Genomic DNA, 12,612 nt, shown 5'->3' with positions numbered 1-12,612 from the left:
TACTCAAATATTAGAGTCAAAAACTGCATCACCATATAAACTTAATCATTTGATAAAAAAGACCCTTTTCTCCCCTGCAAAGACTGTTTTGCTTCAATCATGATCAACCCATTTTCTATACATGTAAATCTTTAAGAATTGTTCCATGATGACCTGAGATAATCAGCAGACATCACACATCCGCACCAAGTGGTTGACTTAATTGAGTACCTCTCACTTCAGCAACTGGATTAAACATTCAAAGAGTCAGGAGATAAAACTACCTTATGAACACAAATGTTTTGTACAATACCGTGGAGGGGCCACTATCCACCAGTCAATTAATATCTTGACCTTTCTTACTATGCAATCCAGCAAAATACAAAGCCACACGCTTAAAATTCAGTACATGCTTAAGTACACTGAAATCAAGATCTTGGCATTCATGTTCATGGAGAAGCCATCCAACAGTGAACTTCAAGACTGCTGAAAGCTGACTCACTGAGGAAGGACTGCTATTTTACCAGGACCTACAGAGTCCTGCATCAGGGGGCAACTGAAGTACAGCCCAACATCCTAGAAAGACGGCAAGAAACAAAGGATGAAGAAAACAGCAAAAACTGAATGTAAAAACTCAATGAAATTCAAGCAAAATCCACTATCCATCCTATTTCAGAAGTCATGACAGTCTCGTGAAGTTCCCACTGACTGGAAACGGGAAACATAATCCCCATTTCTAGAAAGGGAAAAAAGGAAGACCCAGGTAACGACAGGCCGGTCAGTCTCACCTCAGTGAACAGCATGATCATAGAACAGATCCTCCTGGAAACTATGCTAAGTACAGGAAAAATAAAGAGGTGGTTGGTGACAGCCAATGTGACTTCACTAAGGATAATCATGACTGACAAATTTGGTGGCCTTCTACAATGGGGTTACAGAACTGATGGGTAAGGGAAGAGTGACAGACATCATCTACCTGAACTTGTGCAGAGCATTTGACACTGTCCCACATGACATCTTTGTCTCTAAATTGGAGAGACACGGATTTGATGGATGAACCACTTGGTAGATAAAGAACTGGCTGGATGGTCAAAGAGTTGTGGTTAACAGCTTGATGTCCAAGTGGAGACTGGTGACGAGTGGTGTTCCCCAGGAGTCAGTACTGGGACCAGCAATGTTCAACATCTTTGTCAGTGGCATGGAGAGCAGGATTGAGTGCACCCTCAGCAAGTTTGTCGATGACACTGAGCTGTGTGATGGAGGTGACACTGGATGGTACAGATGCAATTCAGAGGGCTCTTGACAGGCTTGAGAGGTGGGCCCATGCAAACCTCATGAAGTTCAACAAGGCCAAGTGCAAGGTCTTGCACCTGGATCAGGACAATCCCAGACACAACTACAGACTAGGCAGAGAATGGACTGAGAGCAGACCTGAGGAGAAAGACTTGGGAGTGTTGGTTGATGAGGAGCTCAACATGACCCATCAATGTACACCTACAGCCCAGAAAGCCAAGCATATACTGAGCTGCATCAAAATGAGTGTGACCAGCTGGTCAAGAGAGGTTATTCTTCCCCTCTACTCATCTTTCATGAGACCCCACCTGGAATAATGCATCCAGCCCTGGGGCCCCAACATAAAAAGGGCAAGGACCTGTTGGAGCAAGTCCAGAGGAGGGCAGTGAAGACTATAGAAGAGCTGGAGCACCTCTCCTATGAAAACAGGCTAAGAGAGTTGGGCTTGTTCAGACAGGAGAAGAGAAGGCTCCAGGGAGACCTTAGAGCAGCTTTCCAGTACATAAAAGAAACCTACAAGAAAGTCGGTGAGGACTTCTTACAAAGGCAGGTAGTGATAGCACAAGGAGGATGGTTCTAAACTGAAAGAGAGTAGATTTAGATCCAATATTGGGAAGAAATCCACCACCCACTGTGAGGGTGGTGAGACAGTGGAACAGGTTGCCTGAAGAAGCTGTGCCTGCCCCATCCCCAGCACTGTTCAAGGCCAGGCTGGACATGGCTTTGAGCAACCTGGTCTAGTGGAAGGTGCCCCTGCCCATGGCACCACAGCTGGAACTAGAAGATCTTTAAGATCCCTTCCACCTCAAACCATTCTATGAGTCTATGAAAATGTTCTTAAAGCTTATCAGAGCAAGGCTATCTTTTTTGCTAGCTAATTAACCCCAAAGCATTCTACCAGGACCCCAAATCATGCAGTGCAATACATGACCTGAGATAACAAATGCTTCCAACTGCAGACACTCCTGATGGAAGCTCCCTTTACAAAGACTTTGCTACATTAAGAAAGAGAAGCTGAACATTTCTTTCAGCCTGAGAGAATGTTCCAGGATAAAAGCCATCCCAAGCAACCCATCATAAAGGATTTTTCATTTCCCCCTTCCTACCTCACCCCACCCTACAAGAAAAGTTAAAAGTATTTTGCTCAAATTATGGATTTCCTCTCTTTCTTGGCAGAGTTACTAAAAGAAATGTAATATTCCTTCTGGAGCCCACTTCCCAGCTGCTGAAGTGAGAGACTGGGACTATCCCCCCACAGCACCACTGACCCAGGTGACCTCAGCCACCATGGCAGTTGTTGGCCTAGGCCCCAGAAGAAAGCAATGAAAGAATCACTCAGCCAGACAAAGCACATCTCATCCTAAAGCTTCACTTCCAACAGCTTTTGCCTTCACTGATTCCCTCCCAAGCCAAAGTCCTTCGCCACCAGAAATGCTATTTCTGCAACTGCAAGAGCTTCTGTGCTTTACCACATACTAGGGAGATTTCTACTAGCCATCTACAATTTCAGCATGTGCCAAAACAATGCTGCCTGCAACAACACATACCATGTTACACAAGATAACACCAACATGCCATACTGTGTATTTTCCCAGCTGCATGGGGCATCCTAACCCATCAAAGTCCTTCACGTTTTGCTGCATTTTAAGAAGAGCTCATCTGGAAATGCAAATCTGCAGAGACCTGCTGAGACCGAATCTCTTCTGTGGACAAAATCTGCTGTGTGCATAAAAGCTGTCACCAGTCTGCCTTAGGCCTGACTGGAAAGGTCATAGAGAGAAGCAAATAGGTCACAGTAGCTAAGCCCCAGTTTCAACCTTGGCCCTGTGGCAGGGATGGCTAACGCAGGGACCAACTGCACTTATTTGTGTAATGGGGACACACCTGTTGAGTGGCAGGGTCTCAGTGCAGTTACAAGTCACAGGCCACCAACAGACAGCCGAGAGGGAAAAGCTATTTCTGTCAGGAGCTCCTGTTGCTGTCCTCAACAAGTCAGCCAGCTTTCAAAAAGACTCTTCCACAACAAAAATTCCACCTGAATTCCTTTAGCACGTGACCCATACTTAGCCTACTGCCAGGTTCAGTCTGCCTCCTGTGCTCCCCTCCTTCCTACCTGACATGGATTCAAACAACTCTGCAGACTTCTCTTGCTGTTTCTTGCCTCCTCTAGTGCGTCTACATTCAATTAGATGTCACCAGTCTGTGCAGATTTACCTCTACACCTCAAGCTCTGGTGAATGATTCAGCTGCATGAGGAAGCCAAAAACTCTAATCAGAATCACAGATGCGGAAAAAAATCTGTACATGCAGACATACACGCCTTCACATAGGCTTCCCAAAAAAACACCATCACCAAGGCTTACCCAGACCATTCTGCCATCAAATGCCTTCTCCCCTACAAGTGGTCGTGATGGGATCACGACTGGAAACTCCAGGCAGGGTTTGGCCTCTAACAGGAACTTATGTAGGCTTTTTGGAGATGAAATCTGGGCTGCTTCCAAAAAGGCATGGCCCTGGGAAGACCTGAGGAAATCTGCAGGTGCTCAATGGTTGTCACATATACTCTCATTTGAAAGAGCAGACTGTCAGGGTAGTACTTGGATAGAATGAAATAATCCACAGCTAGCTCACTTACACATGTTACAGGGATAATAGCAGCAAGCACAACACACATTTTTTAAGCCCTGAACTAGATAAAATTCTTCCTCCACTTTGAAATCGTTAAGATTTTAAGGGAAAGGTAGTCAGGCTTTAAGAAACTCCCACAAAAAAATTCACATTCCCAGAACAAGGAGCAGTAGTTTCAATACTAGGGAGGTGTCCTGGCAGATCTGACTTGCCCAGAACTAACAGCTGAAAACAGAATAGGAACAAACATTATGGGAGTTTCTAAAAACCACTGACTTTTCCAGCACAAAGCAATAGCTGTGTGCCCTCTTCCAGGATTTTGCTGTTATTGCAATATCCTCCCCAGAGTATTCCCCTTTGCATCATCTGCACCAGTTCATTGCCTACTCCATTTCTGATGAAGTAATGAAACCTTGGTAAAACAAGTTTTAAAAGATGAAGGAAACTGAAGCAGCTTTACAGGCATTCACACTCCCTCCCCCGCCAGCACTGGAGGCAGAGGTCTCTTGTGATTGCTGCAGTTTGCATTAGGATTTGACTTGCATAGATTGGCCATTTCCTGCTCCTGCAGGTGTATATATTTTTCCAAGATCTGGAGAAAATACAGCTTTTATTAACTCACAGAATTGCTTGCACAAGCTCTTAAATACTCAAAGATGATAAATTCGTAAGTTAATGAATCTGTTTCTCTGAACTGGAAAATATACCACGTTCCTAGTGGGCAAGGCAGGACAGGAGACAGAGAGAGAAGACATCCAGTGAAACATTTCTCTATTTTGACAACAGCTATTAATATATTACAAAGAGCATACTGCCAGGCTATTTAGGCTGCAACTTTTAAGTTGACCTCTAAAATTCCTTTGTAACTAAGGGGAAATAAGTTTAGGCCAGCTGCAACCTTATTCCTTTCTTCCATGCTTTAAATAAAGAACCACCTTGCAATGAGCTCTTTGCCTCTCCGATTTCTTCAGTCCAAGGTGGTCCAGCAGGCAGGCACTGCACGAAGACTTAAAGCACCCTCTGCTATTCCTGGCTCTGACACTGACCTGCTGCACAGAGGGCAGCTTGTTGACATCTCTCTGCCTCTTTTTCCCCTCCCAATCCTTGTTTACCCCGGCTATTTAGGCAGCAAGTAGAGACTGCTCTTGCTGGGCCTGTACAACAGCTGGCAAAATAGACACAGGCTACCAGACACAACTGTAATATCACTATACTCACCAAAAACCCCAAAGCCTTTATGCTACTGCTCAGCTGCAGTTTAGCTGCAGAAGGCATTTTTAAGCCTTAACTTTTCTGTGATATGCTGCCATGCATTTTTGGAACAAGAAAGCTCCTTTCACCTTATGTCACAAAGATGGGGCTCAACTCTTTGCTTCAGCTGCTCTTACAACCAAGTGAAGCAAAAAATCTTCAGCATAGGGACTATCTTTTTACCATCCCCATGACAAAGTCTTGTTGCAGTACAGGAATTAAATTAAATTAACAATACATTAAATAAACATGACTATACAGAAAAAGTGGCAGCCTGACATACAGAGACTTGTAGGACAAGTGCCAAGAACCACATCCATCTAAACTCACTCTATACTTCCATAATAGTGACACAGCATCCTATTAAGCATTTACTTATTGCTGATTCAAAGAAGAAACGGCACATTTTTAACTCTAAGAATGTGCTTTGAGAACCCTTCCAAGTCAGGCTCTGCTGTCCCTCACATACAGTAATTCACACTCATGTGAACCTAGTGATCGCTCCCCCCCAAAGGAATGAAGCATACGGAAACATTGATCAAATCCGATTTCTCTCCTCTTCTGCAAGTGCACAGTTAAATCAATACCTTAAATACTTAACTTTGCTTGCATCTGCAGCTCCCTATTAGCTGAATCTACCAGAAAGGGCAAATATGAAAGATTGCCAATGTTGTGAATATGTTTTTTCAGCATAACAGCCAGTGTCTGGGATTAAGTCCACATCTTCCTTTGACAACATTAGCAACTCCATTTAAAATTATTTAAACCTGTGTCCCGAGATTACCAAACTGGCAATATTTAAAGGTACGTAGTCAGGATGAGAAATAGGTAATTTTAAAAACCAAAATCAAATCATTTCAGGTATACTACAATTTCTCTTTTCCATGCTGCTCACAAGAGTTTGCAAGCAGTAATAAATTTTCCACTCTATTTCAGCATAAAAAGTTTTATAAGCAAGCTGACTGTGCAAACAGTTGTTTCACATACAAGGTAAAGCCTGTTCCCTCCCATCTTCTCACTACAATTATATGAAGATACACCTAATAGAAGCAACATTTTAAAGGAATGGTGTCATTTTCAAGTTAATCACCCTTTAAAAAAAATGGAGAAGTGGGGGTGGGGGGTAAGTTTCACAGCTATTTTACACTCCAGGCTCAAATTTATCTCTATTTACAAAGCATTAGCAGATGGCTTATCAGAAGCCATTTAACAGCAGAAATGATCAAACTATTCTGAGATGGGGTTTTTTTTTTTGTTTTAAACAGTGAATACTCCCTAGGCTAGTTTTTAACTTCTGCCAGCCTCCCAGGGACCATCAGTTTAAGATCTAATGTTAGAACCATGCATGCTACTTCATTAAGTACATTTACCATAAACGGTTCCAGCCGTTGCTTTCTCAACTGCGGACAGTATTGCACAAAAAACTCCTAAAAGGAAAAAACAGTGTTCACCTCATGCAACGTTATCCAGAATATGCAATAGAAGCTTCAGCTCTTGAGCAAGTCAAAGCCAATCTTGACAAACTCAAGATTTATGCCGTATCACTAAGAAAGCACAGTTATCAAGAAGGTCCAGCTATCCATCATCTTCATCACCATTCTGTTTACCCAGAGATATTTTAGCTTAAATACCTACTCAGCTCAAATCTAACCTCCAGTGAGCAATCTGACAAGTTCTTACTTAGAATTACTATGAAGAAAAACTGCATGCCCAGAAGCTTACTTCAGTCCCTCCCCAACCCGTATTTGCTAGTTAAATAAAACACAACCTCTCTCTACAAATCTCAGTTACAAGAGCAGAAATCTTGAAGACCGCTCTTGATCTTGGAGATCTGCATGAGGAGCAAGTGGTATAGAAGAGACAGGGTTATTTAAAACCTTTAAGCTGCCACAAAGACTAAACTCTTCTTCAGGTAAGCAGAAATTTTACAACGGTACCACAACTCAACACATGCACTCATGCTGGTTCTTCTGGAGATGTACAGCTATTCAGACCCCAAAGATACAGCAATATGCCTTTGTCTTTTATCTGTTGCCAGAACTGTCTACACTGCTGGAGCAGAACTCCTGCAACTGCCCCCAGATGCTGGAACTCCACACAGGGAATGCAAGTGCTTGATTTTCAGGTACTCTTAGTAAGATCTGGCATGCCATTTCAAAGAACTGAAGATCATCTGAGCCTTCCAAGAAGTTAAAATTAATTGAAGGATTCATCCTCCAGATATATCTCAAGGTTCCTGCATAACCAGCTTGTAATAGTACTCTGTGAGTTACCCATGACTGAACTCCCTAGGACCAGGGCAGTGCTAACCAATACTAAAAGCAGCACTCAGTACTAGAGGTGTTTAAAGAAAACTTGAAAATAGGACCCAGCATAAAAGCACATCCTAGAATTACTAAAAAAAAACAACCCTGTTCATAGCAAACCTAACAGCATTGAAATCCCTGGGAGCTTATGATACTCAAGCAGCCTCCCCTTCACTTAAACCCTCTGACCTAGCAAACCTCTTCTGTAGCTGTTTATAGACCTGCATTCCTCTGCAGGGGGAAGTGGTGGTCCTTATACATGCTGCACCTGCTCGGCTGTACACCTGATCCCTCCTGCAACTTAAGTAGCATAGTATCACCTTATTCTTAATGAAAAATACAGAACTTCATTTCCTCAGGAGACAAAATCATATATCACAGTAGACAGAGTCCAGTGCACAGCCATTCTGCAGCACTCATTCTTGCTGACTTCCAAGGAATCTGTTCTTAACTTTCAAGCTGTGAAGACGGAATTGGCCTGAAAACCCAACACAAGGATTTTCAGCACAACCAAAGTCCTGCTAGCAGAAGCCATAATTATTTCTCTAAAGTCTGTGCCATTAATGAGATAATAATATGACACAGCAAAATAGAGCTCAAAACCTGACATCCCATCTTTCAATTCATGTCAACGTAGTATTTACGGAAACAATACTGAATCACTGGATGACAAGACGTTGGGCTAGCAGCTAAAGGGAAACCATAGGAAGGGATTCATATGTGCTTCAAACATAAACAACTTCTCGGTATCCTCTAAGTATCAAGGAAAGCTCACATTGTGTGGCTGTCTCCGAGTGGCGTTTCATAAACTGGCAATTTTGAGAAAGGAAAGCAATCTCTGGGTCTTTATCAACCACTGCCAAGGCTCAAGCCCCAAAACTATTTCATCTAGAAAGATGCTGGTGTCACACACAGCAAAGCCAAGAGGGCTCACACATATTCTCAACCTGTGATGTGCTGTTGAACTGGGGAAAAAGCCAGTAACAATCCCTACCCACAAGCCTTTAAGGCCCAGAAGCCACAAAGAGCCTGAGAGTCTCCTTCTCTACAACAGCCACCACCAGTTACACCTGCAAGCTGCTCCATGAACAGAATCTAAGAAATGTGTGCCTGGGGCCCCCTACCACGAAGGCTCTTGTGCCTAGTAACATACATAAGCCCACTCTAAAGCCTTTACCCAAAACACCAGTGCAGGCCTTGCTCCCTTGCAGCTTCTTCCCTGAGGTGTCTTCAACCACATGGCAAGGACCACTGCTCAGAAACAGGGAGGGTGCATGGTCACACGGTAGTCACCCCGATAGCACATGACAGCTCCCTCTATCTCCTCGTGCTCCCAACTGCCCCAGCTTGAAGCCCCTCACCCCCGAGTGTCTTGTTAGAAGTTTGGGAGACAGAGACAATCTAAAGAGGCCTCAGGCCCCAGTAGTTGACAGGCCACTCACGGGCTTGGTGCTTTAGGGGCCCAGAAAACACCCGCCATCCTCGCCCGCTTCCTTGCGGGAACAAGCTGCACCTCACCACAAACCCCTCAAGCCTCCAGGGCAGGGCCGGGGTCAGGGCCCACCACACATGGTCCCTTCCCCTCCCAGGGGCGGCACCCACCGCGGGCCCGGCGCCACGGCCCCTGCCTCTGCCTTCGCCTCCCCTCTTAGCGCAGACTAACGACAGCGCAGCCGCGTTTCGAGAATAGCTTCCCCTTCCCTCCGCCCTCTCACGGCGGCGGGGAGTCCCTCGTAGCGACTACGCCAGGAGCGCAGAACGCCCCTTAGCAACCAACTAGGCCGCAAGACCCTCGGCCTTTCCCAGCCGCCGCGGCCGCCTCCCCCCGCCCTTCCGCCGGGAAGGCCGCGCTTACAGGTCGGTGCCGAGCTGGGTGAAGCCGGAGTTGAGGCAGCCACGGGCTATGCGCCTCCAGAGGAGATCGCGGCTACTGAGGAAGCACAGGCGGCGGCAGACTTGGCCCAGGCGGCCCAAGGCCTGCGCGTCCAGGTAGGAGCAGATGAGGAGCAGCAGCTCCTCGGGTAAGGCCCAAAGCGGGGAGGAGGGGGAGGAGGCCCGGGATCCCCCCTCCGACTGGGGGGATCGGGGGCTGCCCTTCCTCCCCATGGAGCAGCAGCTCCTGCCCCTCCTCCCCGGGAGCCGGAGCTGCTGCTGCCCGGGGGAGGCCAAGCCATGGACGGGGCAGCCGCTCCCCAGTCACATGGGGCAGGAGCCGCTGCTGTCACTCCCCCCCTCCGGGGGAGGAGACGGCTACCGGGGCGGGAGGGGGCACAGGGCTGCCGAGCCCACCCTCGTTAGAGAATTAATTCGTTAACGGGAGCCGCTGGGATTCTCCCTGCCCAAATGTCCTCCCCGCAGCATCCGGCACTCGGGTCCGTATTCTTCCGAGCTGGGATTAGTAACATCGCCTGATCCACGTGTTCATTAGTAACGTGAATAATCGATGGTGAGTACGATGATCGCAGGTAACCAGAGCATCTGCTCCACCACCTGGAGCGACCCTAGTAGACACTACACCCTTTCCTGCGAAGGGGAACTGCAGGGTGATTAATGCTCATTAATTATCCTTAAGCAGTCGGGAGTGCCTGTCACCCACAGAGTGACAGCAGGGGTCATCTGGTGCTGCACAGCAGTTTTAAACACTCCCAGATTCCTGGGCCACGTATCCCTACGTAAGGGCAGGCCCTGCTACAGTGGATTTAAGGCTGTCTTTTCACAGGTACCTTTTGACACAGTCAGTTCGGCTTTCCAGGGCTCCCTGTGACAGGATCTGAAAAGTGCTCTCACTTCACACGTTTGGGTACATATATACAAGCACAGCCTCCCAAAGAACAGTTCATAATAACTGAGTCATTGTTGCCATCCACAGGAGCCTGGAGTACTGACAACACAGAAGGATTCTGGTCCAAAATGGCAAAGTAGCCCTTCACAGATAGTGGAACAGGAAAATATGAGTACTGTTGTGTTGTTCATTCTTACAGTACTTTCCACTCTACAAAAGCTTGAAATGCTTGGGGAAATTTCTCCCTCAAAATTAAAAAAATAGATAAATTATAAGTTCATCATCTGCTTAGAATGCTTTGAACAGGTATCACTTACCCACTGCAGTCTGCATCTGCTTTTGCGCAGTGGAGTAGGAAAATAAATCTGAGTATATAATGAGGTTACCATAGCATACAGGCCTTTAGACAGTACTTGCATCCTTTCCAGAAGGTCATCTTGTCTATGTAATCTCAAGCACTCAAATATTCATAAAAATCACCAACTCGGGAAGCTTCATGTTTGAGAGATTCAAAACTGCTGTCTGAGGAGCTGTGGTCCATTTACACCAAGTTTCAATACACCCTGGAAGTCAGGGAAGTTCCAGAAGGCAGCAAATGCTCTATCAGCATTTATGATGAGTGAATCAGGTGGCCCAAGTAATTAAAAATTTCTCAACCTAAATTTGAGCTCAGGTGAAGTAACAGCACATCTGGTACACAACTTAAGTAGCCAGCTGAAAAAGAGGTAATATAACAAATTTTGCTTAACATGAGATTATGGAAACTTGGTATGAATGCAGTTTTGTATTAACTTAATATCTTTTTGATGACATTAAACTCTTTTGTAATAGACTTCAGCAATTTCTGAAACATTAAATTATTAAAATGTGAATAACTTCTCCATCTTCAGTTGTTACTGTAAAGACAGATTTATTACCAAGTTGGTCTTTCTCTAGTAGAATCCCATGGAGACAGCTTATGGACCCTACACTAGCATTTAAAAATACACATATTCTTACTAGCAACCTGAAAAAAAAATCAGAAATCATTATTAACAAAGCTTTGTAGAAGGCACAAAGCATGGGGCAAGAGGCAAAGGATGCTTGTGGCTGCATAACCCTATGTTAAGTTTAAGCATAATCAAATCATATGTATTTCAGTCAAGCCAAATGTAAAGGCTCACATCTAGGAACAAAGAATGTAGGTCACCCTGAAAGGACGTAACTCTATCCTGCAAAGCTGCAATTCCGTAAAGACTTCATTAAGATGAATAATCAGCTGAACGTGAGCTCCTTCTGCAGTGCTGTGACCAAAGGGCTAGTGCTGTCCTGGGAAACAAACAAGAGCCAGGAGGTTCTTTCACCTCTGGTTTTGACTCTGTTGTGACTGCTTTGGAAATAATTTGTCCAGCCAACGTTTCAAGAAGGATGTTGAAAAACTAGAGGGGTTTCAAAGAAGAGTGGTAAGAATGATTACAGGACTGTCAAACATGTTTTATAGTGAGACCCAAAGTGCTCAGTCTGTTTAGCTTTCTAAAGAGAAGGTTAAGGTGTGAGGTGATCATACCTTATGAGCACTGAAACAGGAAGAAAAATCTGGTAATACCAGGATCTTCTGTTTAGCAGACAAAGAGATAACATCTCTTGACAGAAGGCGATGGGAAACAAATTCATAAATAAAGCATGCTTTTGTAGTGAAGAAAATTAACTGTTGAAACAGTTTATCAAGATTTATGGTAGATTCACCATTACTGGATTAAAAACAAACAATACCAGCCTTTTTGTTGGTTGGTTGGGAATATTTTCCCTTAGAGGGAGAGCCTAGCAAGACCACAATGCTAAATCATAAACCAGGAATTGACCTGGTGAATCCTAACTTAGGATATCGGACTAAGACAATCAAAGGGGTTCCTTCTGGTCTTAGGCTCTGCTACTCTACAGAGCCAACGTCTGCATAGCGTGTGTTGCGCTGCAGTGTGTGATTCCCATATTCCAGTGTACACCAGTTTCCAGACTATGGCTGTGCCACTTTACCAAGGAAACTCCTTGGTGTAGTCCAGAAGGAACTTAGGTGCAAAGTAACACATAGAGGGTGATCCTCTGGAACACTAGGACTAAAGTGTGGACAAGTGCGTTTGTAGAAGTGGGGCCTTAAGGCTCTCCAATTTGTATAAACAAGGTATAAACAACTGTGAAATACCTGACTAAGACGAAATGTGTGTTTGCATGCAGTAATCACAGGGAGGGTCAAATATGGTCCATACAGGGGACACAGATCAATGTGAAGAAGAATTATGATAAGTTGCACTTAAATGTATCATTGTTTTCTAAAGTGAATAATTGCCTTACAATATAGTAACAGTAATTATTCTTTGTCCAAAACACAGATGCCAT

At 44.8% G+C, this 12,612-nt stretch overlaps 1 protein-coding gene and 1 long non-coding RNA gene across 9 annotated transcripts in view; one reads left to right on the top strand and one right to left on the bottom strand.

The window, feature by feature from the left end:
* FBXW4 (F-box and WD repeat domain containing 4) overlaps positions 1-9,703 on the bottom strand; it is a 62,541-nt gene extending 52,838 nt beyond the window's left edge. For 2 of the 7 annotated variants that reach the window (XR_009961416.1, XM_062601836.1), the window contains exon 1: positions 9,313-9,702. Coding sequence is in view for 5 of the 7 variants with exons in the window: in XM_062601836.1 (XP_062457820.1) it covers positions 9,313-9,563 (251 nt within the window). In the remaining 2 variants the exon portion in view is untranslated. Of the gene's footprint in view, positions 1-3,635; positions 3,796-6,521; positions 6,579-9,312 lie in introns of all 7 variants that reach the window. The other 5 variants (XM_062601837.1, XM_062601838.1, XR_009961415.1 and 2 more) reach the window with 5 other exon arrangements.
* Positions 9,308-11,114, top strand: LOC134155069 (uncharacterized). Of its 2 annotated transcripts, XR_009961418.1 has the most exons (3): positions 9,347-9,446; positions 9,816-9,903; positions 10,327-11,114. It is a non-coding gene; the product is annotated as an uncharacterized LOC134155069 (long non-coding RNA). The 2 variants fall into 2 exon arrangements; XR_009961417.1 differs by lacking the exon at positions 9,816-9,903 and having other exon boundaries at positions 9,308-9,446.
* The last annotated feature ends 1,498 nt before the right edge of the window (positions 11,115-12,612 follow it).

Source organism: Pezoporus occidentalis, unplaced genomic scaffold (genome assembly GCF_034315485.1).
Source record: "Pezoporus occidentalis ecotype Australia unplaced genomic scaffold, CSIRO_AGI_Poc_V1 ctg73, whole genome shotgun sequence".
Taxonomy (NCBI): Eukaryota; Metazoa; Chordata; class Aves; order Psittaciformes; family Psittacidae; genus Pezoporus; species Pezoporus occidentalis.
Note: the sequence above shows the minus strand (reverse complement) of the source record. Positions and strands in the feature narration are given on the sequence as shown.